Genomic DNA, 26,174 nt, shown 5'->3' with positions numbered 1-26,174 from the left:
CTTCCTCTATTGCCATAGTAAAGGGATCTGGATCTTTTTCTTGGATATCCAAAAGGGCTTTGTTAGTTTCACTAATTGAGGATTGAATGTGCCCAAAGTGAGTCCTATTCCAAATTTTCAAAGCACGTTAAACCATTTTGAGTTTTTTAAGCAAGATGTAGCTCGGATTCCCAGTGAAATGACTATTCCAAGCATTTTGGACAATCATTTGACTAGTGTGATCCCTAGTCCAAAATTCTTCAAATTTGAAGTTTGAATTGTGAGGCCTCATTTCCCTTGTGTTGAGCACAATAGGAGAATGATCAGATGCACTTAAAGGGAGATGCTGGAGGGAAGAATTTGGGAACAAAGTCAACCATTGATGATTTGCAAGACCTCTATCCAAAATTTCTCTTATGTGTCCTGTACCTTTCCTATTATTTGTCCAGGTATATTTGGGTCCATGATATCCTAGATCAATCATGCCACTATTATTCATGTACTCCATTAGACCATAGTGACTAGAGGAACTAGCAAAAGGGCAACCTCCAAATTTCTCATTTTGGCTTATAATAGAATTAAAGTCCCCTATATCAATTCTAGGTCCTTCAAAGTTTGATCCATTTACCATTAATCTGTTCCAAAAAGCTTCTTTTTTACTGTTTTGAGCAGGGCAATAAACAAAATTAATCAACCAAGGTGTGTGCATAGGATCCGAATACACAAGCATGGTGATTATATTACAATGAACATAAACTGGTTCCACATCAAGTCCATCCACCCATATTACCAAAAGGTCCCCCCATTTATCATTGGAAGGAGCATATACATGATTTACAGTAGAGAAACCTAATCTATGTACTATATTAGACACATTCGATCTACACAAAATCGTCTCCATCAAGAAGACTAAATCAGGCTTTTGATTCCTGATTATGCCCTTTAAAATTCTAATTGCACTGGGTCAGGCAAGACCCCTGCAATTCCAAGATAAGATTTTCATTTCTTCCCTGGTGGCAGTTTTGGCCCTGCCACGGCAACCTCATCATCAAATGAAACATTTTGGGAAAGTTGTATGTTACCCGTTTTGATTTCATCTCTCTGGTATGGAGTAAATCGAAGCCTTTTTGACCTTCTGCATACTATTTCGTTTCTTCTTTCTCCAGGAATCGCTTCTGATGCAGATATGTTGTGATCAGCTCCATCCTCCAAGTCGTCTCCTTCTCCCACAGTAGTGAAAACCTTTCTGATTAGAGTTTTCTCTGAGTTAATCCTAGCTTGAGGAGGAGGGGTTATGGGTTTGAAATTTTCAGTGAATGAGAGTTTGTGTGCTGATAGGAACACGGACGGCTAGGTTTCGATAAACTGGTTTGAAGATGAAGCGTTTTGGATAATTTTTTCAAAAATGATGTGAGCTATTTGATGGAATGGATTGCTTGTTTTTGTTTTATCTTGAAATTGACTGGTTTGATACGACAAATTGAAGATATCTGGAGATTTGTTGACCTTTGTTGGGTTGCTAAGCGGGTGGGCTGGTCTGGAAGCTATGACATTAAAGCATGTGGCTTCAGTGTTGGGTCGAAGGGAAAAAACTGAGCTTCCTGAGGGGCTCACTAGCAAAGAGACCGTGGAGCTTTTGTTTGGGCTTTGTAAATTCTCAAATTGAGATAATATTTGCTGAAAAAGGCTTTTGTCCGTTTCTTTGTATTGATAACCTTCTGTCGATGCCTCATGCTGACTAGAGTTAATAGGCTTTAAAGGACTTTGTCTGCTTTTAAAATATGGAGGCGCCTTGTATGTCGTTGGATCAACTTTATTTATCTCAAAGGACTGGATCATTTCGGCATTCGGTATTACTTGCTTAGCAGATGTCGGCATGTAATGAGTAGGAGTAATTCCCGAAGTTGGATCTTTCAGAATTGTCTCCCTTGTTAATTCTTTGCCACGTGTTTCTACGTCCATCTCGCTTAGAGCCATGCACTCCAAGCTTCCATGGACATCTGAGATATTACTGTTTGGACATCTTGTTTAAACTGCCACAGATGTTAGGCTGATGAAGAACCTTCCGATGATAGAACTTTTTGTTGGATTGTTGATTCCTTCCCTTTACCCGATATCAACGGAAATAAAATTTTTGTTTCTGCAATATCTTCATTTTTGTACTCAGACAAATTTTGCTCGAAAATAAACCTTCTACTAGCTTGACTTTCTGCACGCATCCATGGCCCATAATTTGATACTTCCGTTTTTGTTTGAAAAGAGGGACACACCTATTGAAGATGACCAAGGCATCCACAGCAATAACAAACTCTGACAGTCTTTCATATTTTAAAGTAACCCATGTAGCTGGTCTATGCTTACGCATCAGAGGGAAGCCTTCAGGCAGCAGTTTCTCCACATTAATTTCTACTTGTATGCACATGTACCGATGAAACAAAATACCAGGATTTACTGCCTTTTCAATCTGAATGAGGTTTCCAATCTTTAAGCCAATTTTTGCTACATTATGATTTGTCATATATTCCAGAGGAAGACCGTGTATCTGCACCCAAAAGATAGACATCTTTGTATTCACTTCAATAAGACTTAAACCAGGTGGCCAGCTAACAACGACCATATGAAAACTTTTTATATTCCATGGTCTTTGTTCTAGAACCCTTTGCTTTCCCTACTCAGATGAGAAAGTGAAAAGAAACATATTGATGTCCAAATCTTCTATATTAAGCCCAGGCGAAAAGCTCCATGCTGACTTGATAGTTGCATGAAGAGCAGGTTTACTAAGCGGCCTTGATGAGATGATTCTTCCAACTAGAACATGGGCCGATAGCTGTGAAGCTACATTAGTTTCAGGTTCAAGATTTAATTCGCTCCAATTTGTATGGTTGGTCTTGTTTGATGCTTCATCTGTGTTTTGCTTGGGGAGCGAGAGGTCCATGGTTTCTAAAAGTATGGAAATTGCAGTGTGATAGACAAGCAAGATCTAGGGTAAAAGGGTGAGGGTGATGAGATTTAATAGAGGCGGTGATCTAAAGCTGTAATGAGGGAGAGAATTTAATGCAGTTTTGGATAGGATTCGAGCTAATTAATTAACTCAAAGTACTCCTTTTCAGGAAGGATTTGACTCAATGGGGAGATGGGGATAACTCATCGTGGAGCTGGTTTTTGAGAGAGAAAGAGAGAGAGTAAGAGCTAATGATATATTAATAATTAATTATATACAATTATTTCTATAAATAATAATATATATATATAACTTTTTAATTTTCATTCAGTCTGCACACAATGAAAAATTCCTAAATCGAAGATTGAACCAAATGAATTCAGTCCAATATAATTTGAACCCGACCGGACTGGCGAAATCTCACCCGAGTTTTTACATTTCAGTCGCTCTATTTCCCGGCAAATAAGAAGTTGGCACTAAAAATCACTTTTGCAACGAGTTTTTGTAGCCGCAAATGAAATAGCAAAGCTACGTCGTTTTCCCTGTAGGAAAAGTTCCTTCACATTTATTTTGTATTTATCTTTTCTCTTTTTCTCTTTTTTTATTTTTTATTTTTTTCTAAAGGATTGATATGTTTTGAAATAAGATTTGTGTTTGTTACAATATTTAGTACGTATTTGGTTCTTATCCAATAAATTTGTAACCCTTTAATTTACAAGGGTATGCCTTCAATGAATAATGGAATTGAAGAAGAATAATTATGACAAAATAAAAATCAATGACCTTTAACCCGGGAAATTATTGCATAGTTCTTCGCGTATATTTCATAAAACCTACAACAACTCTTTTATAACTCATTTCAAATTAATCAATGCATGCAAGTATTACTTCTTTAATAAAAATGACTTTTAATTTTACATAACTACTCTTCATTTAATATTACAGAATTATGCATTCTTTACTTTTGTGAGAATCAAAAGAAATAGTTACTGGCTATGTATGACATGATCTATATATGCTTTATATATATACACACATGTTCACCGACGTAATCCTCATGATGACCATTTAATATTTTTAAATACTTAAAAAACACACACAAACGTTTAAAAATAGGACGGCACTACAGCCGCAGCCACCGATAGAGGGATCCCAATTTGGATGCCGATCAGTGTATTTCATTTCTTTATTTTTTAAGCCAGACGCCCAATGCATTTGAAAGAGAGAGGAACAAAGATGAAGAGCAAACAGATGTTTCATTTATTAAAAAAAAAAAAAAGGCTAAAATGCTAAATTTCGATTGCTAAAAAAATTCTAGCAGGGGGAGCACACACTCGAATTACAATCTAAAATTATAGGAGGAGGCACCAGGCCAAACAACTTTATCTCAGAAAGTTATTGTCGTCATGCGGCAAAATTGAAGTTCCATATAAAAACAGGTCCTGCATATATAGAAGCATACCGGAAAATAATTATCGCTTGACCCATTGGAAGCTCTTTCTTGCTTTTGCTTTGCCTGGTTTTTTCCTTTCGACCACACGTGAGTCCCTCGTCAAGAAACCGGCTGGTAAACAAAAATTAACTAGTTTAGCAGGAGAAGATAGGAACATAACTCATAACATCAAGCAAGAGAAGAAGAGGCCATTTTATTTTATTTTATTTTATTGGGAGTGGAAATATGTTTGTACGGTCATGTCAACTAGTCTGTGCTCTATTTGAGACCAGAATAAAGAGATTGACTACAACAGGTCATTCATTCCATAAAAAGCTTGTGACTTATAAAGATGCATTTCCACATAATATGGTGGACCCTGGTCAGGAAAATAGGGAAGAACTTATGATTTCAAATGAAAACTGGGATAATATGCAAATTATGGTATGTAGAGATTGTACCAGCTCTGAGTGCAGGACGCATATCTGGTTCCCAATTTTGCAAGGCCCTACTGATCCCCAATCGAACTGCTCCAACTTGGCCTGCAATCAAGTCCATCTAAGTTCTTCTATATTCGCAAATGATTTAAGGTAAGATGGCAAGTGACAAGTTCAAGCAAAATTAGAAGTAAAATTCCAACACATACTGAAGCATGGGATTGAATGCACACAACATTACCATTTAAATTGCATACAAAAGAGAAGATGCTATTAGGTACAAATATAACTCTTAACATCAATTAAATAATATCAAATAAAGTCCTCAAGGAAGATGGTTAATATTCTGACCTTAAAACCAACACCATACCAAGTATGCTGAGGCAGAAGAAGGAACACAATGGGAAGTGGAGATGGAGGAGTGATTTGTTTTATAAGTAATAAGAATTTATATTACAAAGAGGAGAGACCTAAAGCGTAAAGAATGTACATAAAAAGCTCCCCTAGAACATTACACTAGAAAATTTATGGAATCTTTAATATCTCCAAAAGAATTGGAAACGTTTCACAGCATTTCTGCTTTAGACCACTCAAACTTGGTTTGTTTGAAAAATAAAATAAATACATAGATGGACTAGAGCTGAATCTCACACAATATGAGCAATACCAGTCAAGACAACCAAGCAAGTCTTGCGAGGTAAAGAGTAAATGAGAACATAAAGATGGATTTGTGAATAAAATTTAACCAAAGAAGAGACCTATATAGCATGCAAATGTGCATATAATTATCAAGTACAGCAAAACAAAGCAATTCAGCTCATGCTCAGTCAATAACTGGTTCTGAACCCCCTTTGAGCTTATTGTTCGGTTGTGTCTTTGCATGGCATGTGTCCGTGGTCCCTGAAAGAAACTTGGCTTCTCTACAAGTTCTATTGTAATTATAGATGGATACTCCCATGAAGGTGGTCGAGCATGGCTAGTTAACAAGACCAAGGGCCCCTTCAACCCATTTGAGTTGAGACAACCCCCATGGCTGCATGCAAATTATTCAGGGCAATATGGAAGCTGGATAACCAATTGAGAGGTCAAGGCCAAAACCAACTATAAGGGTGGATATGAACAATTTGACATTCGAAGTGTGAACCAGAACTTTTTTTTATCTTTGACCAATGACCATGCCATGAGCTAAACTGGACATAAGGACAAAAAAGCAACTACCTCCAGGCTTCAACAAACATAGATATATAGACATGTTAGTTTATAATATTATATTCGATAAAAGTAAATATAAACTCCAATTGAGAAGTACAAAAAAATAATCCACTAATCAAACATAACATCCCAGATTATTAATTGTACAGTTGTGAGGCACCTTTTAATCCTTCTCTCTTGTTTATAGTCAATCATAGCTGAATATAGGAAAAAGTTCATCAAAGAAGTATAATCTATGTCCACTATGAGACGTAGGAGGGAGACTGGGATGGTAATATCCACTGGATGGTGGTTCAACTAGTAATATTCTTGGAACAAATAGCCTTTTAATCATTTGCTAACTTCCTACATTGGGGAACATGCCTCTTTTATTTTACTAATCTATTATTTTTATGTAAAATCACAGTTGCTGATGAAAAGTAATGAATCTGTATACAGGTCACATGTCTAACTTTATTCTGCTTTATGCTACAGATTGAAGCATACTTAATACCATATCAAAAAGAAAATAGGCTCCAAGTTTGTTATAACAGAGAGAGGGAAGTTTTTTTTTTTTTTTTTTTTTTGGAAAAAGAAGGGAGGGGGGGGGGGGGGGGGGTTTTGTAAAATAAAATTCTCCCTTGTTCTCATTGACCCTTTTTGTTTATCAGTAAAAGGAAAAAATTATTTTCCAAAAACGGAAATCAAGCTAATCCCATCAAAGAAGTTGGTGTACAAATGCAATTTTAGCTATGAACACAGACTCACCTGAGACACCACCTCCTTTCACAGTACAGTTGACATCCCAAAGGCCCAAGGTCTTTGTCTCAGAAAAAGGTCGCAGGAGAGCAGCACGATGATCGAGCATGGGAAAATAGACATCAAATTGTTTATCATTAACTACGAATTTTCCATCCCCAGGTTCAATCCAGACCCGGGCTATACTGCATTTCCTTCTCCCAGTTCCATAGGCTCTTCCCTTCTCGTCTACTTGTCTCACTCTAGCTCTGGCAACTTCCTCTTGCTTCTGGCGCTCAATTTCAGCTCTTGTGATTTTTCTTGTATTTTTCTCATAACGCATTTCCTCTATTTCACTTAAAGGCGGCAGTCCCTCAATCCCTGCAAAATCCTTCAGTGCAATCAAACTGTCCAGCATTTCATCAGTGATTCCAGATGCAGCAATAAGGTCACCAAATGCACGATTTGGACCTGCAATTATATATTATTGAGTCAGCAGACAACTGGAAGACTTGAGGAAAGTGATGGCTTTCACCTTGATGATAAAAGTATGTAGACAAGTACCAAGACAGTCAAACTCTCTCACTCACTCACTCAACACTAGCTTAAGGCATGCTTGTTTATGATATTACCAATAAACAAACATCCCGGTCCTATGCATTGAAAATAACCACCCAGACAGAGCATTATCACAAACCAGAAGAAAAGGCAGAATCAAAAGAAGCTCAAAGAAATAGATACCCATGTATTAGTAATCCAAGATTACCAATAATAACAGTTTTTGTCTCGTAAATTATATCGTATAAATGTCATAGGGTCATTGGTTTACCTTTGAGTATAGCACTGAGCTCCTGCTCCTCCCTCTCAAGCCTCATAGCCTCCTCACGACGGTCCCTATCTGCACCATCATCAAAACTAGAACTACTCTCAACCTCAGTGTCACCAAGCTCCCCCTGCACACCCTCCTCCTTTAGATCAAACACATCGTCCCTGCTCTCCTCCTCGACGAAGCTCCAGGGTTTATAACCCTCAGCAGTGGTCCACTCCTCCTCGGCATTCGTCTTCTCCTCGCTCGATCTCAACCACGATTGATCATCCTCACTAGGGGGAGAGAGTCCGGAGTCTTGGGTGAAGAATTGGTCCGGCTTACCATCACTATCACGTGAAAGATTCCATGGAGTCGATGCAGATTGATCGAATTTGCCATTGTTGCCGTTGCTGTGATCAGAAAAGAATTTGAGGAGGGGAGAGAAGTGAGGGTTTGGGGGGAAATGAGGGTTGGGGAGATAAGGATGGGATTTGGTGGAAATTAAAGTTAGGAGACGGAAATGTGAGGATTTGGGGAGGAGACGAGAGAGCATCGTGATTGCTAGAAGTAGAAGCACAGGAGATTTCCAGAAGAGGAAGCCAAGCAAGTCGAAATTGTAGAGTTTTAGGGTTTTAGAAATTTACACGACGCCACTGTTTAGGATAGGGATCAAGTCTGGTCAGGTACATGGGGAGACTCCTTGTGTAACTATCAGGGCCTGCTTACCTCAATTGGCCCGGGCCAGATCTTTCTTCCCGAATTAAAGTGAATCTGAAGAATAAAATTAAATTACCACAACCCAGAAATATTTTCAACTATCACTTCCGCTCTCAGAATTTGCAAAAAGTATAAATCACAAAGAATCAAATTGATAGGATAGTTATACCCCCTAAGTTCGGGCCCTTGAGCTTCAGCTTTCCACAAAGAATGAAGCACAAGTGACTCAACAATAAATTGAATGAATTGAAGACTTATTATATAGCTAGTGTTCCTCGCAGCATCACCACGGACCTGATGCAACAGCCTCTATTAAATCTGGAGAAAAAACTAACGTCAAAAAGTGAAAGACAACATATGAGACAATGGTCTCTGAGTACTTTTAATAATGAAATATGAGACATTGACTTGCAAAAAAAATATAAGAGAATGGGAAACTTTTTTTTTTTTTATAAGTAAAAATACTATATATATCAATAGGAGTAACCAAGTACACTAGACGTATACAAGAAAGAATGGGGAAATATTTTATAGCAAATCTGTAATACAAGGAGGGTGTTGGTTGTGACACCCCCTGCCCCCGCTTGTAATTTGGTGGCAGCCACTACAGTGGGATGTTGGCCACGAGTCGTACACCCCTCGCACAATGTGAAGAATATAGTGTGTGCTTACGTGATAAAATAATGTGTACAGTTACAAAGCAGCGGATATAAAAAAGTAGCCATAAATTAAGCTAATTACAGTACCAGAAATTAAATTACATGATCACACTAATGTCCATACAACACAAGTCTTCAAACCTTAGACATAAAAATATTACAGTCATCCACAATTAATCAAAGCCAATAAATAACACTTAAATACATAGGGAAAATAATTCCAATCTTCATTCCTCAGGCGGAGCCTGATCTCCATATATGTACCCATCCTCTGCATCAAAATTTATGTAGAACCGCAAGTGGAACCACCACGGTGAAATTTTGCAAAATCTTAGTAAGTGAAACCAGGTCTAACACATCAAAATACATGAAGGTGCTAAAAGAGAAAATTATGCAAACACGAAAATGTAGAGAAATATGACTTTTGATCTTGCACACCCGAAAATCACATTTTCATTTATAAAACATCCATTTTATTAAGGTAAGCACAACGGTCTTCCCTATGGACCATTCGCACACTCTAGCTTCCTTTACCATACCACAGGTAACGACCATGCGTATGACTTTGTAACATGTGATGCCCATTTCTGCACCCACCGTGTTTATGGCCAAGCATCCTCTAGCCTCCACCAGTAGAGAGGCAACGGCATCAACTCGATAGCATTAGCATCTCACCCGACTCCGTTGTCGCCTCATGACAACTCAAGGCATGTCACTTAGCATTAAGCAATCCTGAGTAACTAAATGAGCTCTATTGAGATAATGCCTCGTCTTGGCTTGGGGGTCATAATACCCAAACATCCTTTGACACAACCGCCAACAGTTTACAGATTTCAGCTTACACACAAAAATCAGAGTTTAATGACATGATTATCAACTTAACTATCAATTATGATGCAATAAAAAATGCAGCAATTAATACATGAGTGACATAACAACAGCAAATTTATTATGACAAGACACAGTATTTTAAACGTACATCCAATCCCAACACAACCAAACTACAACTTCAATCCCAACGCTTCACCGGAGCCCTCGGCCGCCACACAGATTCACACCCAACTACAATTTCACACATATTCACAACCAACTGCACAATTCACAATTTCATAGTTTCCAACAACAGTTATTTTCAAGGTTAGTCCTAGAATCAGTTACCTCCGTGCGATAATTGACGACAGAAAGGGCTGATTTACGGTCTGGTGAGATGAGCTCGGGCTTGACCTTCACAGTGCTCGCTTGTTCCTCTCGGTGGCTGACTGTTTGCACGTGTGCCGATGGTTGCTCCAATATTGCAATCTGTTGCTTCTGTCTTAACTGCGGTTGGTGGTTGGCGGTGTGCTTGTGGCGCGACTGTGGCTGATGACAAGGTGAGAGAGAGAGAATGGGGGTGCAGAATAAGGTGGTGTGTGTGTGTGTGTGTGTGTGTGTCTCGGAGTGAGGCGGAACCCTAACCGAGAAGATAACGGCAGAGTATGGTGGCGGCGGCGGCGGCGGAGTATGAATGAGGATGCACGGAGACGAGAGACTAGGAGGTGCTCGGCACAATGATGCCGCTACAATCGCCACGAAGCCGACGACAAACGCCGACTGGCTGGAGTGGTTCCCTAGAGATGTAGCAGAGAGATGAGAAACGGAGAGATGAGAGAAGACAGAGAGAAAGAGATAGCGAAATGGGAGGGAGGCTGTCGGGGGGTTGCGCACCAGGGCAAAGAGAGGGCGAGAGAACAGGGACAGAGAAGAGACGGCGGGGAGGGAGAGGAAGTGAACTTGAGGTTTGGGAGATGAGTGGCAAACCGACGCCGTTTTTGAGTAAGTGGGCTGGGCTTCTCACAAGGGTCTTTGGGCTCTAATTCGGGCTGGGTTTCACATTAGTACTGAACACTGCCATGCCAAGCCCTGCATCTGACAGTATTGAAATGAACTTTGATCCGATGGCAGGCATTTCAATATGCCACGAAAAATATGCAAGTGATCAATGACTATTCCTGAGTGTGCAGTCCGGCTAAAGTAATCCTGAATTTAAAACTACGTCATTGCCTATGTGCAAAACGATTTCATTTTGTGATATTTAAACTGTTTTTTTTTTAAGTAAAACAGGTGGAATTGGTCGTCCATTTTGAATAATAAATAAATTTGGTTGTTTTGATTTTTTGAACTTCATTTTAAAGTTGTATTTCCTTAGACAATCAAATTTAAAAACTAATTAATGAGTTGAGTTGATGAATTCAATAGAGCACAACTTGTTCGGCTCTCTTGACTTCAGTATTTCAAGGTTGCATTTGAATATTAAGTTGAGTTGAGTTTTGTATAAATAATAGTGAGTTGAGATAGTTGAATGAGTTTTATAGAGTCTATTTGAAATAAGTTTAAGTGTATTTAAATATTAAGATGAGTTTAGATATATTTATAAGAAATTGTAAAAATTAATGAGTCCCACCATTGAAATCAATTGTTCACCTGACATTCATTCAAGCTATCGGTGCAAAAGATAAACTTTTTGTACATACTACACTACGCCAGAATGCAAAAATAATAAACTACAGCATGAAGATAAATAAATATATAGCAATATGACAGTATGGCGCAAGCCATGTGGGCTCCATGAAAGAGATGAAAAACCATGTCAAGTACAATTAATATTTGTCAATTACAAGGCTCCACGATGAACTCAATTTTGAACTGGATTCAAATGGAATAAATCAGTTTAAAAGATGAACTGCACTGAGTGCAATCAAGGAACCAAACAGAGTCTAAAACTTGTGCTTAATTTTAATATAATCAAATTTACTTAACCATTCAATGGCTTACTTAAACTTTCCTCGATTACAAATTTAATTTGGTTTCTAATTATTGTTTGGAATGTTTAATAAAGCCCTCCTATTGCTGTATCAATTGAATTCACCATCTCACGTATTAAAATCCAAATAAAGGGGCAGTCAACCTTATGCCAAGAATGCGTACAATGAGATATAGAAGCAAAGAAAAATGCAAAATTCCTTGCCAATTAAATGGGAGTTCAAATTTTACCAAGAAGCCATAAATTTCCTTACAACAACTTCCCCTTCAAGAAATGGAGCCTTATGGAGGTGAGGTTGTCTTGATTCCAGCAAGTGGTGATGGAGAAACAAGGGGAATCGACGAAGATTCATGAGGCTTAAGGTTAGGGTTAAGGAAATCAAAATGAAGGGAAATGACTCCCTTGTCGCAATGGGCTTAGGGCTAGGGTTCCGATTTAATTAAGGGAATTTAGATGAAAGAGAAGGGAGAGGCTTTATCATGGGGCTTAAGATTAGGGTTTCGATTTGATCAAGGAAAACTAAATGAAGGAGAAAGGGGAGAGACTCTATCGCGGGGCTTGGTGCCAATAAAATGGTGTGTTTTGATTTAAGATGAAACATACATTTCATTAAAAGATGACTCCCTCTATCTCCCAATTTGGGTTCTCGCCCAATGAGTTGAACGTTTAGGTTTGGTTCGGTTGATCAAATTTCTCTTCTCAAATTTAAAATTCTCATATCATCATTATAACTTTCCTAAATTCATATATAAAATATAATAAATAATTCAACTTTTTCTTAACTTTTTCAAATCTCAAAATAATAATAATATTAAAATTTAATATTTTAATATTTTATCTTAAAATTCAAAATTTTCATATTACTACTAAACCGAACCTAATAAATCTCCCACCCAAAACTCAACCAAACACTCTCTCCTCCCCAGTAAGCGAAACATAATGTTTCATCATGGTGCCTGTACCATTGTGACTGCATTAGGCACCATGATGAAACATCTTGACTTTTTCTACAATTATATAAGGAAATAAATTGTAATTATTCGTAAATCAAAATATCATATATGTCATGAGATGACTGATAATTTTAAATTGTTGGAGTTAGTTGTTTACTCTCTCTTTGATCCCTCTCTAAGCTAATTTTATTGGGTCAAAACTAAGCACTTTGGGCCAAATATTGATCAAAGCCCAAAAGTAAATTATGGACTTGGGTTGGCTAAAATATCAGAGCCCATTAAGCAAATATTTGATTTACTTAATCTCCAATTGAGCCCAACCCTTTATGGAGCCCTCATAAGTTTGGGCCATAGGTTTTTATGCTTGGTAAGCAAAGCATGGCAACTCTATAAATAGATTGATATGGCTTGGGTGATCACAAACTCACTATACAATCCTTTGATTAAAATTGGCCTATTTATTTAGAATTTTACCACTCATTATCTCTATAAACTACATTTTTTTCTTATTTTTTTTTATCTTACTAAATGTGTGATATATAGATGATTAGTAGAAAAATTCAATTAATTTAATAAGAATAAAATTAAGATTTTTTTTTTTTAAAAAGAAGTATAGTGTGCAGTGTGTGGGAATAATGAATAGAATTTGTCATTTAGTATGGCCTAAATAGAATTTCTCTTTTACAAATTTTGAAACGTTTTTACCCTTGTTTGTATGATTAATTCAGAGAATCTCTTTTTGTAATTAGGAAAAAAATAATAATTTAGAGTCAATTATGGGAATTTTTAAAATTTTAATAATAAAAAAAAGGTTCTCGTAACATAGATAAAATTTATTAACTGAAAATTATTCCTAAAATGTCAAAACATATCTTAACACTTATAGCATCTTCACTGCAACATATATGTGTCCATTTGCCACAAGTTCTTTTTCCAAGACTTAAATTTCTGAAAACTACTCTCAAATTCAATAGTAAACAATCAAAATAAATATTTATGGTAACTGGACTAAGACCACATAAGGTCCAAATTCACCCACCCAAACCCTAATATACACCGAGGGAAGATTGATTGACACTACAAGAAATATGGCATTTTTCCAAGGAGGCGATTCATGGTAAAAAACCTACTTTTTGTGGCAAAAACTCTATTTCCAGAAATTGTTGTTGTGGGCAGCTCGTGGCGTAAAACTCGCCGCAAAAAGTATTATAGCCCACGAAAGGTTTAATTCGTGGCCAAAACCTATGTTTTCCCACGACACATTTTGCGGCAAGAGCCAATATAGCTCATCGTAAAAGCACGTCTATTTTCATTTATGCTCGTGAGAGTAGGAGCAATTACCACGAGAGGTACTAGTGGGTATTAGTATTACCCACTAGAAGATTTGTGGGAAAAATTTTCTCCCCGCCAAAAAAAAAGTATTTGCCGCGAGTTGTCTTCGTGGCAAATGCTAGAAGTAATTAGAAAAAAAAAATTATAAAAAAATATTTGTATAAGTTAAAAAAGACAAGGCTGAGCCAAAAATGAGCATAAAAAATTTTCAAATATAAGCCAAAACTATATATACAAACCTCCAAGATTCAAATTGACACTAATAACACTTCCTAAAAAATAACTAGTTAATTCTTCTAACATGTTTACAAGAAAAAATTTGTATGACCATGATATATTGTACAATAAATCATTCAAAAAATGGAGCTTCAGACTTTCACAAAAGATCACTTCATTTTTTAAATACACATGCTCCAATTTACCAACTTGAAAACTCATAAGTGCAAAACAGCCCAAAAATACCACCACACACACACACAAACTTCAAGCAAAAGCAACCACGCCTTCCGGTGTTAAAACAAACCAACCAGCCATGCATACTAGCCTAAACAGCCACATATAACAGCCCGAACAACCACACTCATAAAACCAACAATCACATGTCAACCCAAACAACCATGTGTCAACCCAACCAGTCACATAGTAACCCAAACAGGACAGCCACACATTCCACCTGCTTGAACAACAAAAGTTATAAGTTCAATCACATCTACAATTTCAGGTTCAAAAACATCGGTAGGTAGATGAAATGCATTATCTACTCATCAGGTTCAAAAACTATATATTAGGACTATCTAAAATATAGTATTAAAGGGAAAATGAATAATATTGTCACTCAGGTAATGTATAGATAACTCACTCAGGCATTCATCAAAAAATCCATATTGCTGAGTAATTTGCCAAAGGGAAAAACAAAGAGATAATAAAAGGAAATTATCACCAAGGGGATAGAGGTAAACACATCACAGAGCATCATCACCAATAGTGACATTTCCACCAGCATGCTGATTCTCATCCTCAGGAGCACCATACTCTTTGCCAGCAGGATTGAAATGTGGTCCTACAGGCAGATTAAAAATAAAATTAAAGACAAAAGGGATTAATGTGGAGCAAAGTGGAGTTTACTCTGCTCTTGGACTGGATGCTTTAGATACGAAGAAACAAACATCATCTCTTTGGACTATACCAGTTGACATGCAACTATTTGTTGTGTCCCCAAGTGCATGAACATGGAAGCCATGGAGACCAGGCTTAAGGCCATAAGAATTTCCAGTTACTGTTGTAGAGCCTGAAAATTTGCAACAAAAATGTCTTTCAAAATGTGAAAAATAGACATCTACACTTGCTGGATGATCAGACAGGATTTCCAAATTACCATCAGCTTCTTGGGTGAAGTAGATAGTCCCACTGACACTCTCATTGTTGCCAAGAACAACCACAACATTTACCATCATTTAATGTGATCTAAATGAAACAGCTTATTAGAACTATATTACATCAGACGACCTTGAAATGGAAAAAGGAGGACAGACAAAGGTGGAAAGCAATACAACTAACAAAAAAGTCTACTAGAAAATTACAAGGAATGTAGGGTCAATAAAAGTATGCTCTCAGTTATGGTAATTGGATTCATAAATCCCTCCCTTCCAATGATGTTCGGATTGCCAAAAAGGAGGTGCTTTTTCCAAGGAGGTGCTTTTTGCTGGAAAACCTTTTCTTTGAAAAGAAAGTCGAAATTTGCATCGTTTTGAAGCTAGCAAACAAGTTTACCACACACACACACACATCACTTGCCTTCACTGAAGCTAAACCCCTAAAAACTCAAAGTAGATGATATATTCAAATAATAGCTAGAAAACTCGATTCCCAGGCACAAATTTAAATTTAGAGTATATATCCAAAAGGCCTAAACGAGTAGGATATTCATTTTTTTCCCTACTCAAAAGCAGCTGTAAATGCTGTATAGATAGGTAACTGCCATTCTAGGAGTTGATATTGTCTCTATCATAGTAACTTTAGCATTCACAAGCAAGGAAAGGAAACTATTAGGCTATATAGCAATTACTTTGAATAGAAATCCCATATTTTACACCTTATCTAGAGCCTGTAAGGATTCTAGCACACAAAAGTCTACTAAGATAATGTAGGAGTTTGCTAAACCAACTGGCCTTTAGTTGAACTAAATAGATGTGTATTTCAGCATTGCTAAATGTACTTTGGGACCATGACAAGGTTCCAAAGCCATCACCATGAAAATGAATGAAATGACAATTAAAAACAGATCAATTGACCAAATAACTTATTTAATGGGAAAGATAATTTCATATAGCAAGACAACAAGCATAAGCTCAAGTCCTTCCAACACCGCAATGGAAACGTCAGAAAGGGATTGCCTGTTTGTGGACCAGAGCATCCTCTAAATATCTCTTTGCCTTTCCCAATGGCAACTTTCTGATGGCAAGGGCTGTCTCCCGAGTGTTCTATTAAAAAACATGCAAAATTCAGTTTAACACCATAACAGAAAGCAAATACATTTTTTTATTGATAAAACAGAGAAAATACATTATAAATATTAAAAATACTAATAACCAGTTTGAAACACAAATTTCATTGAAGCTCAACACTAGTCAGGCCTCAATTGCAAAAGATGTATAATTACAACGACCAGCTAACAGAGAAATTCAGAACAAACAGAGCAACAAAATTAATTGAGTAAAATGGCATATGGAGAGAGACTGAAAAACGGATGTGGCATCATTTACTGAACCTTCAGTCACTAACAACTACATAGGTTCACCCAAAAAGAATGCAAGTACTTTCCCTGAAATTTACGAGAGCCCTCTTCACAAAAGGCAAAAGGGCACTGCTTTTTAATCAGGTTCCATCAAATGAAGTGGAGAAAATTTGGACCAATAACTGTGAAAGCTCACCAACTTTATATCTAAGCTTCAGAAAGTGTGCCAAACAGAATGCTCAAGTTCAAACTGAAAACGCAAAAAGTATTATCTTACTAGTTAACCGGGTTTTGGTGTCGTGCCATGGAGGTGGCGGCGGCGGAGCCCTAGTCTAGAGAGAGAGAGACAGAGAAGAGAATGGAAGGGAGAGACATCTGAGAGACAGAGAGCCAAACCTAGAGGGATGAGTGCATCGCGTGGTGGTGGCGCTGCATCTGTCGTGGTGGTTGTGTGTGAGAAAGAGAGCGTCGTATGGTGGCGGCGCTGCATCTGTCGTGGAGGTTGTCTGTGAGAGAGAGAGAGAGGGGAGTTTTCGATTTTTCAGGAGGGGATACGGGTTTGGATGGAGGGAGGGAGGTGAGAGGAGAGCAAATAGGAATTAGGGATCTAAGTGATCCAACGGTGGAGATTAAAATTTTCAAAAACTACTCATTTCCTGCGACTTCGTGTCGCCGCAAAAAGTGGCTTTTCCTCACCAATTTTCGAACCTGAAACGTAATTACCCGGAAAAATTGTAATTTTTTTTCCATGGATGCTGTTTGTAACATTAAGTCAGTATTTTCCACAAAATATTGCTCGTGGGATCTGTTTTAGTGGAAAAATGTATATTTTTTTTCCACAGACAGCTTTCATGTTATAAACTAAGTATTTGCCATGAAGGTAGATTGTGGAAAGCAAAATTCATGAGAAAAACTCATATTTCTTGTAGTGTGAGATGAGAGAGAGAGAGAGAGTGCACCTGAGTCGTGAGAAAGAGAGGGAGAGCTAGAGAGAGAGAGAGAGAGAGAGAGAGAGAGTGCACCTGAGTCGTGAGAAAGAGAGGGAGAGCTAGAGAGAGAGAGAGAGAGAGAAGCAAGTGTTTTGGCTGTGGGGTGAGAGAATGTGCTTAGGCTTGATAAGGATGGGGGGGGGGGGGAGGAGGACATAAACTATGGGGGCTTTGGAGGTACATGATTTTGTTACTTGTGAGCAAATTTATTTTTTATTCGCCATAAACTATATGCGTCACGTGTTTATTGAATGGTGTAAATCGTACTTCTTATAAAGTCCGGACCCTACCGTTACCCTTTTAATTTTTTTTTTTTATAAATATAGAATTATGGCATTTAGATAGTATACGATGCATAAGTTATTAGAGCATTGGCATTGGTCAAGTCAAAGTCATATTCAAAATTCAGCTAAAAGTATATGTTTTGAATAAAATTAAAACTATTTAAGATATAACCATACATTAGATTAGTTAAAATAATAATATAATATTATATTTTAATAAAAATTTTATTATTATTTCTTTTTCATATTTTACAATTATACTAATTATATGTTAATTAATAATTTAACTTTTAATTAACTTATTGTTTCGAACTATTTGTTTTTTTCATCCGTATTATACAACAGAGACCACATTTATATATACATACATACATACATATATATATATATATATATAATCAAATATGAGAGAGGGAGGGTGAAAGAGAGAGAGGAGAGGGTTAGAGCAGAAAAAATTTTGAAATAAAAAATTCCTTTTAGTTATGAACAGTAACTAACTAAATTTAGGGCCTATTTGATGATACAGATGATATGAGATGAGATATTTTGAATAATAATGAATAAAATATTGTTATAATATAATTTTTTAATATCAATTTTGTGTTGATATTTAAAAAAGTTAGATTTTTTATTATATTTTATATAAAAATTTAAAAAATTATAATAATAAGATAAAATGAATTTATTTCAAAAGTGGAGTTGATGAGTAAAATGTGAAGATAACTGACATTTAACCAAGAGTGCAACAACTTCCCATGATAAAGTGGAGAGAGTGCAACTACTCCTCGTGAGGGCATCCATATTGGCTTGGCTAAATGAAATGTTTGGCCAAATTTTACATAATTTAGTTTAAAAATCTTTCACATTGGATTGAACAAATCTAAAATAATTTAGACTTTTGCTATAGTGGTTGGCTAAAGATAAAAGACTACTATTTATTCATCAAACATTAAAATATTAATTTCTCATTCCAAACAAATAAATTAAATTAATTAGAATATAATTAACATTTAACATTTAGAATATAATTATTATTAACATTTAATAATATTTTTAATATTAATTGAATATAATATAATTATTATTAACATTTAAAAATACTTTTTTTAATATTAATTTAATTAGAATATAATTACTATTAGCATTTAATAATACTTTTTTGTAATATTAATATAATATAATAATAATAATATTATTATTAACATTTAATAATACTTTTTTTAATATTAATTTAATTAGAATATAATTATTATTAAAATTTAATATACTTTTTTAAATATTAATTTAATTAGAATATAATTACTATTAACATTTAATAATACTTTTTTGTAATATTAATTTAATATAATATAATTATTATTAACATTTAATAATACTTTTTCTAATATCAATTTAATTAGAATATAATTATTATTAACATTTAATAATACTTTTTTAATATTAATTTAATTATAATATAATTATTATTATTAACATTTAATAATACTTTTTTAAATATTAATCTAATTAGAATATAATTATTATTAATATTTAATTAGTAGAATTATAAAATGTGAAAAAATAAATTAAATAAAAAATTTATTAATTCAATAATATTTTATTATTATATAGAGAATAAATAGTTAATCTAATATAAAAATTAAATTTTAATAAAATAAATAAATATAAAAATATATTGATATTAATTAAATTTAAAGGTAAATTTGACCAAGATAATACCAATACTATGATGAGGTTGCGAATGGGTTGTTAGCCATGGCTTCCCTCTGACTATTCCATGCTAGTAGAATGCAATGAAAGGCTATTGAGTATTGACCGTATTCCTGTAATCACGTACGGAATTGCACACGTCATGGCAACGTCAGCTCGGTAATCAAGGCGCGTCAAAGCACAGAAGATAATTCGGTGGCAAGGACAATTCATTGAAGATGCTAAATTCGTAGAATTGATTTTACTCGTGAGATAATTTTAAATAAAAATTAATAAAAATATTATTAAAATATTATTTTTTAATATTAATATTATTTTAAAATTTAAAAAAATTAAATTATTTTATATATTTCATATTAAAATTTAAAAAAATTATAATAATAAAATGAGATAAGATAAATTTAAAATGTTACTCAATCTAAATGCCCCTTATGAATAGAAAGTACTGGGTGTACTACAAACTTTAATTTGACATAAGGTAATAGAGTAGCACACCTACCAGAAATAGCATTACTCTTGGATTGTAAATATAGTGCTGAATTGAGGAAGCTCTGGAGTAAATTTTTAAGTTGTGTTTGAATGTTAAAATAATTTTAGATGATTTGAATTGATTTATGATTAGTAAAATTTTATAAATCTCATTGAGATGCGTTTGATTATAAATAGGTTAAAATATATATTTACATGTAGGAAATAAGTTTAAATGAATTTATAAAAAATTAAAAATTTAGTAGGTCCTATCAATGATTAGTCAAAGATCATAGATTAAGATGAATTTGTGTTCCAAACATAGCCCTAAGTTTGGTGTAATCTGACATGGTCCAAAGTATATAATACCTGTAGTGAGAGAAACTTCACCTTCTCTTTAGGAAAAAAAGAAGTAAGCCATCTAAGGGGGGTGGGAGCCACGGCTTCCCCCTCCCTCCATCCCCTATGTTCTTTTGGTTAGGTTCCATTCATAAATAAGCGTTGGTTGGTGATGGTCATGGTGGCCTGAAAGCTCCACCACATGGTCAAGGATATTGAAATCATTCACCATATTATTTCACACGGATGGGCAGAACAATGTTGCACGATGGAGGTGGAGGGCTTTGACATCGTTTTTTGGCCATGGGTGTGGTTCAATTGAAAGCATGTTTTCTAAGGTGGAACACCATGGAAAACCACGTAGCTAGGCATAGTGGTAAAGTGGAGGGTCTCTATTGTGAGCAGAGCTAGGGTGTTCACGCTCAAAAGCGACGAAATGCATATAGTTTTGGGGTGTACTCCTGCGGGGGTTCAGAGACTCTATTTTATCCATGGAAAATAGAGGTGGCTTTCGGAATGCATGCTAGAATGCCTGGGGGGGTAAGGAGGTTTCTGGGGTGAAGCCTGAGTGTAACTCAGGATGGAGACTCTCTTAGAAGGTGGCCAGAGTGGGGGTGACACAACTTTTGATGGTGGCTATTGTTTTCTCTACAATTTTTCAGTGTTTTTCATTTGTTGTTTGCTATTTTCATTTCCATTTTAGCTTTTCATTTTGTTTGGGTAATTATAAATAATGCCCTTGATGGCTGTGGGTAGCTTAAAGAAGGTGGAAGAGAACCATCCACCTTTGGCATCCGGGGCAGCTTGGCTTACTTGCATTTTATCTCGGCCAAAGTGGAGGAGGTTCTGCTGGAGGTGAAGCTAGCAACGACATTTCATTCTTAGGGGCAAAACATGACACTGGTAGCATAGTGGTGAAGTGGAGTGGTGATTTGCATGTTCTGCTCACATGCTTGCAGGCTGGCTAGTGGGTTACAGGGTGCTGCTCAGAGGGCTCACATAATGTCTGCAATGGGGGGCAAAACATGGTGTTGCTTAGAGATAGTGTAGAAGAGCTGTTGGGGGTTATGCATGTCATGCGCCGGATTGTGGGGGTTATCAGATGTAAATGATAGTGGGTAGATGTGCGTAGTGGATGGGACAAATAGACAAAATTGTTGGGGAAAAGTCCATCAACCTACAACGTTTGAACCTTGAGGGCCATTAGTGTTTTTTTTTTTTTACTCAAGTGAAGTGATGAGTTGCTGGATCGGTCTCAATTTGGGGCAAGAGCTGATTTAGAGTGGCGGGCGATGTTATGGCCAGTCTCCTTTTTGCTCTGTTTATACAGAGCGCTCTCTCTCTCGCTTAGGAGAGATTTAGAAGTTAAGACAATATCCACCATTATATGTGCATAGATGGTCCAGAACAGATGCATGATTGACTTATAATCTGAATTTTCCTGTATTGATAAGTCATACTTGTAACTTCAGTTTGTTGAATGAATTCAATGAAAGCTATTTTCCATTTTTTTTTTAAAAAAGGTTTGGTGTAATCTGAAAACTTTTAATGCTGAAATTGTTTGAAATAAAACTTATTTTGTCTTGATTTAAGGGGGGGAAAAAAAAAAAGACAAAGTCAACTCAATACCATTAATCGATCATTTTCTTGCTGTTCATCAAACTAATCTGCACATTACAAGGATTTACATTTTTTTTTCTGTTTACATTTTTTAAGGTGATGCCTACTTTTTTACAAGGATTTACATGAATCTTGTCTATTTGAGACCTTTACAAATCATTTCTCTAAAAATAATATCGACAAAGGTAGAGCTATGCAAAAATACTAGCCAATATTAGAATATGTATTCAAAATACCAAGTCTGTCACACAGTAGTCCATTAACACATGCACAACACAGTAGACGTAAGTTATAGAATAAGCACTACAGAGAAAATGGTGTTTGTTGTTCTCTGTTGTGTCATGTAACCAACAAATATCCGTTTCATTATTTTTGTAAAGTCTACATATAGACCAACATTCTGTAATGAAAGTAATGAAAAATTTTCTCCAAATTCCATTATCTCAAAAGGCAACAATGGGTCGGGACCGTTGGGAATTTATGTCCAACATTATCTCACAAATTCTTATAACATGTGTGTCGGCCAGCCTGTGAGCAATCTTCACAACAATTGCTTTCCTTTTATGCAAAGAAAATTACTTTGTTGCATGGACTTTTATCCAAATGAAAAAATTTTAGCCACAAATAGATTATATAAAAGTAAACTCACAAAATAATATGATTTGATGTAGTATGTTAGATTGTAAATTTATTTTTACTATAAAATAGATCTAACAGATTTTATAAAACCACATCAATTTATATGTGTACTTTATAAATGTAACAATTCTATAAAAAAAAAAAAATTCTATCAATTGCATTGAATGCAAAACTTATTCAGAACCATAAGATAAAAAAATTAAAGATGAAAAACCAGAAGTTTGTTGAGCAAGTAATGGGCATTGATAAACAAACCCTAAAAGAAAGATGGGATCGCCATGATTAGTATTTTTCAGTCATGAATAGTCTCAGAAACAAATGGAAGGAGTTCAAGGTCACTATCAAATATGATCGAGTCTTCCTCTGAAATGCTAACATATGCCTCAATTCCTTGCTCGTCTTTGGTACTCATCATGATAATGGCATTCTTAAAAGGAATATTAGGACAACACACCCAGGTTGGCCTCCCCCACCCAAAGTCAACGTCATATAAAGGAAATGTGCACCAACTAGCACTACAACAAAATTGAGCTTTTCCCACTAGTTCTTTTTCCACTAGATGTGCTCATGAAGAATAATTATTTGTTGTTACAAAATGTATTAGTGGAAAAAAATATGTTCTTTTATCACCATTTTATATCCCACGGTTTCAAAATAGTGGATAAAACTGCTTTTTACCACGACTTTATCTAGTGGAAATAAATTAACCTTTTGACACTAAGGAGGAGAGACGGCAAAAGAAAAAAAACATTTTCCCACGACTTTTTGTCGCCACAAATAAGTATTCCATTTTACCCTAACCATTTAATCATCATCGTTGGATTAAACTTAGATCAAACGGCCCACGTTAATTTAAAACCCTAATATTTCCCCCCACCCCCCGTTCACTCTCTCTCTCTCTCTCTCTCTCTCTCTCTCTCTCTCTCTCTCTCTCTCTCTCTCTCTCTCTCTCTCTCTCTCTCTCTCTTTCTCTCCTCCAGTCAGCTCCCCCGTTGCCGCACCCCTCCCCATTCGCTCTCTCTCTCCTCGGCTCCACCCCAGGCCACCGTCGCCGCCACCGAGCACGACCACCTCACCGGACCCAACCACCCCACCCCACGCCTCCCTCTCCCTCTCTTCCCTTTCTCTCTCCCCGAGGCAAGCCCAAACCGAGTCCCTCACTAGGTTCCCTGCCGTCGCGAGCCAATTTGACGGCAGGGGTTGAGCCGCACCACCACCAGCAGCCCCCCACCTCGCCGACGACCAGCTTCCTCCCTTTCCCACAGCTGACACCCTCCAATTTCCCTCTCCCTCGCACGCTCCATCTCCCTCTCGGCATTCTCTTCATCATGGCCCAGATCTGCCGCTAGGCCCACCGTGAGCCACCGAGCACCGTCTCAACTCCTTCCTCCCTCGCATTCTCTCTCTCACGGATCCCCTGTGCACAGATTGGTTGATCTGCCACCGTGTGCACAGATTGGTAAAATCCTACCTTTATATATTTAGAGTAGATGGACGTGTATATGTAGCGTGGTGTTTATTGCTTAGACAGATTTATATTCATGGATATGTAGTATTTTGGTTATGTTGTTGTGGAAGTCGGAGGAGAAACAGATTGGTTGTGATGTTGTTTTTGGATTGTGAAGTGTTGGGTCTTGTGTTGTAGTTGTGAAGTTTTCTTTATATAAGGGCCATTATGTGACCGCAACTGATCATAATACTTTGATTGTGTTGTTGTGGAAGTCGAAGGAGAAACAGATTGGTTGTGATGTTGTTGTTGGATTGTGAAGGTAAGTGATTTGCAATATTTAATCTTCTACATACATATATAATCTTTTGCTTGAACAAGGTAAATGATTTGTAATATTTTTCACTAATATGTATGAGTTGGAATGTGTTGTGTGAATGAAGCTTATAAAGTTAGTGATTGTGTTTGAATTGTTATATAATTGATATGGATGGAATTATATATACTGAATATGGTTGTAGGTGAAGTACTTATAAAAAATATATATATAGTTGTAGGTGAACTGTGATTATACTCTAATTAGAGACTTGAAAATGCATGAGTAATTAACTAGCTATATAGCATGTTAATGTAAATTTTTACTTTTTTAGGCGTACACTAACTATACTTGGGTCCTTAATGCATGATTCTTTTTTATTTGTTTTAAATATTGAAGTTAATAGCATGGTTCTTGGAACTATTTGATTCTTTTTTGGATGAAGTGGCTTTTCTTGCACAGGGCTGAGAGGAAATCTCTAGTTTGTGTTGCTGATAATTATACCTACCGACTTCATATTTTAGATGTCCTGCCCCTGCGCAAACAGGTGAGAAATAAACTTGATTCAACTATGCATACATATACATCAGATTAGTGTTATGTTATGCTTTTGGATGTCAGAAATAAATGGAACCTGATTTGGTGTTAGATTAGTGTTGGATTGGATTTGATTGTGTATGGAGGAAGGGTTGTATTGGTATGCTTGGTTGGGTAATGTGATTGTGTATGCTTGTGTTACCTGTATTGGTATGCAATGCAGGATCTGAACACTTATCTCAATATTTGAGTGTTGTAATTTTGTTAAGGAGTAATACTTGGGTCCTTTCTGTGTCTTAGGGTGCTGTCAGTAAATTTAATTGATCTTTTTTGGGCTTTGTACAGACCTTTTGCTCTCAAATATGCTGCTGAAGCTGCTTGCACGATGCTTCGTGTATACCAAGTAGTTGAACATGAGAAGGTGCCATTTCATTTTTCTTATATTCTTTTTGGTTGAATCTTTTGTCAATGAAACTCAAGAAGTCTGATTTTTTTTTTTTTTTCTTGGAACTATGGTGCCATTTCTTTTCTTGAATATGATGACAAGAGATGTCCTTTGGAACTCAAGTATACCTTTGAGATCAAAAGAGCAATTAGATGAGTTTTGCCAATACAATTGTGTTTTTATTTTTTTTATCTCTTTCTTTCCCCTCTTGTGAACTGCATACATGTTTGTGTTGGTAGTAATTTAGTTGAATGTTGATTAGTAGGTGTGAAACAATATCATTATTTTTATTTTTACAATTTTTTTTTTTTCTGAATTCTTTTACTATTTGCCGCAGATATGTCTCGTGGCAAATACACTTTTTTTTTTGCCAGAAAACCTTTTTTTTCCACCAAATGCTTTAGTGGGTAATATTAATACCCACCAGCACATTTCGTCATAAAATATAGTATTTCTTACTAACCAATCTAATTTGAGTAACTTTTTGCCACGAAATTCGTTGGCTATCTCCACTATCTATTTGGTGGAAAAATGTCACAATTTCCCACCAATTCATGAATTAGTGGAAAAAAACACTTAGTGTCACCAACTTTAAGTCACTAGTCTCCCACGGATAGATTTAGTAGGTAAAGATCATTTCCCACTACGACTATAGTTTT

The 26,174-nt window shown here is 36.0% G+C and overlaps 2 protein-coding genes, 1 long non-coding RNA gene and 1 other non-coding gene across 9 annotated transcripts; 1 reads left to right on the top strand and 3 right to left on the bottom strand.

The window, feature by feature from the left end:
* Positions 1–4,157: 4,157 nt before the first annotated feature.
* Positions 4,158–10,674, bottom strand: LOC122296381 (30S ribosomal protein S9, mitochondrial). Of its 3 annotated transcripts, none has more exons than XM_043106012.1 (7): positions 10,358–10,674; positions 10,061–10,261; positions 8,413–8,561; positions 7,548–8,297; positions 6,749–7,189; positions 4,814–4,894; positions 4,158–4,484 (listed from the first exon to the last, which is right to left on the bottom strand). In XM_043106012.1, exons 4-7 carry the CDS (start codon positions 8,077–8,079, stop codon positions 4,393–4,395), a joined length of 1,146 nt encoding a protein of 381 aa, XP_042961946.1. In that variant the 5' UTR covers positions 8,080–8,297; positions 8,413–8,561; positions 10,061–10,261; positions 10,358–10,674; the 3' UTR covers positions 4,158–4,392. The 3 variants fall into 3 exon arrangements, with proteins under 3 accessions (XP_042961946.1, XP_042961947.1, XP_042961945.1); XM_043106013.1 differs by having other exon boundaries at positions 10,061–10,255; XM_043106011.1 differs by having other exon boundaries at positions 10,061–10,674.
* A 4,004-nt stretch (positions 10,675–14,678) lies between these two features.
* LOC122295555 (superoxide dismutase [Cu-Zn]-like) lies at positions 14,679–17,822 on the bottom strand. Of its 4 annotated transcripts, none has more exons than XM_043104631.1 (5): positions 17,744–17,822; positions 16,381–16,467; positions 15,363–15,451; positions 15,174–15,275; positions 14,679–15,047 (listed from the first exon to the last, which is right to left on the bottom strand). In XM_043104631.1, exons 3-5 carry the CDS (start codon positions 15,439–15,441, stop codon positions 14,950–14,952), a joined length of 279 nt encoding a protein of 92 aa, XP_042960565.1. In that variant the 5' UTR covers positions 15,442–15,451; positions 16,381–16,467; positions 17,744–17,822; the 3' UTR covers positions 14,679–14,949. The 4 variants fall into 4 exon arrangements, with proteins under 4 accessions (XP_042960565.1, XP_042960564.1, XP_042960562.1 ...); XM_043104630.1 differs by lacking the exon at positions 17,744–17,822 and adding an exon at positions 17,118–17,599; XM_043104628.1 differs by lacking the exons at positions 15,363–15,451; positions 17,744–17,822 and adding an exon at positions 17,118–17,589.
* On the bottom strand, positions 16,732–16,860 carry LOC122298049. The gene has a single exon (XR_006239105.1). It is a non-coding gene; the product is annotated as a small nucleolar RNA snoR74 (small nucleolar RNA).
* A 5,877-nt stretch (positions 17,823–23,699) lies between the features above and the next one.
* On the top strand, positions 23,700–25,681 carry LOC122295969. Its single transcript, XR_006238340.1, has 2 exons — positions 23,700–25,080; positions 25,416–25,681. It is a non-coding gene; the product is annotated as an uncharacterized LOC122295969 (long non-coding RNA).
* The last annotated feature ends 493 nt before the right edge of the window (positions 25,682–26,174 follow it).

The sequence above is a fragment of the Carya illinoinensis genome, chromosome 15 (genome assembly GCF_018687715.1).
Source record: "Carya illinoinensis cultivar Pawnee chromosome 15, C.illinoinensisPawnee_v1, whole genome shotgun sequence".
Taxonomy (NCBI): Eukaryota; Viridiplantae; Streptophyta; class Magnoliopsida; order Fagales; family Juglandaceae; genus Carya; species Carya illinoinensis.
This window is presented reverse-complemented; position numbering and strand designations above follow the sequence as displayed.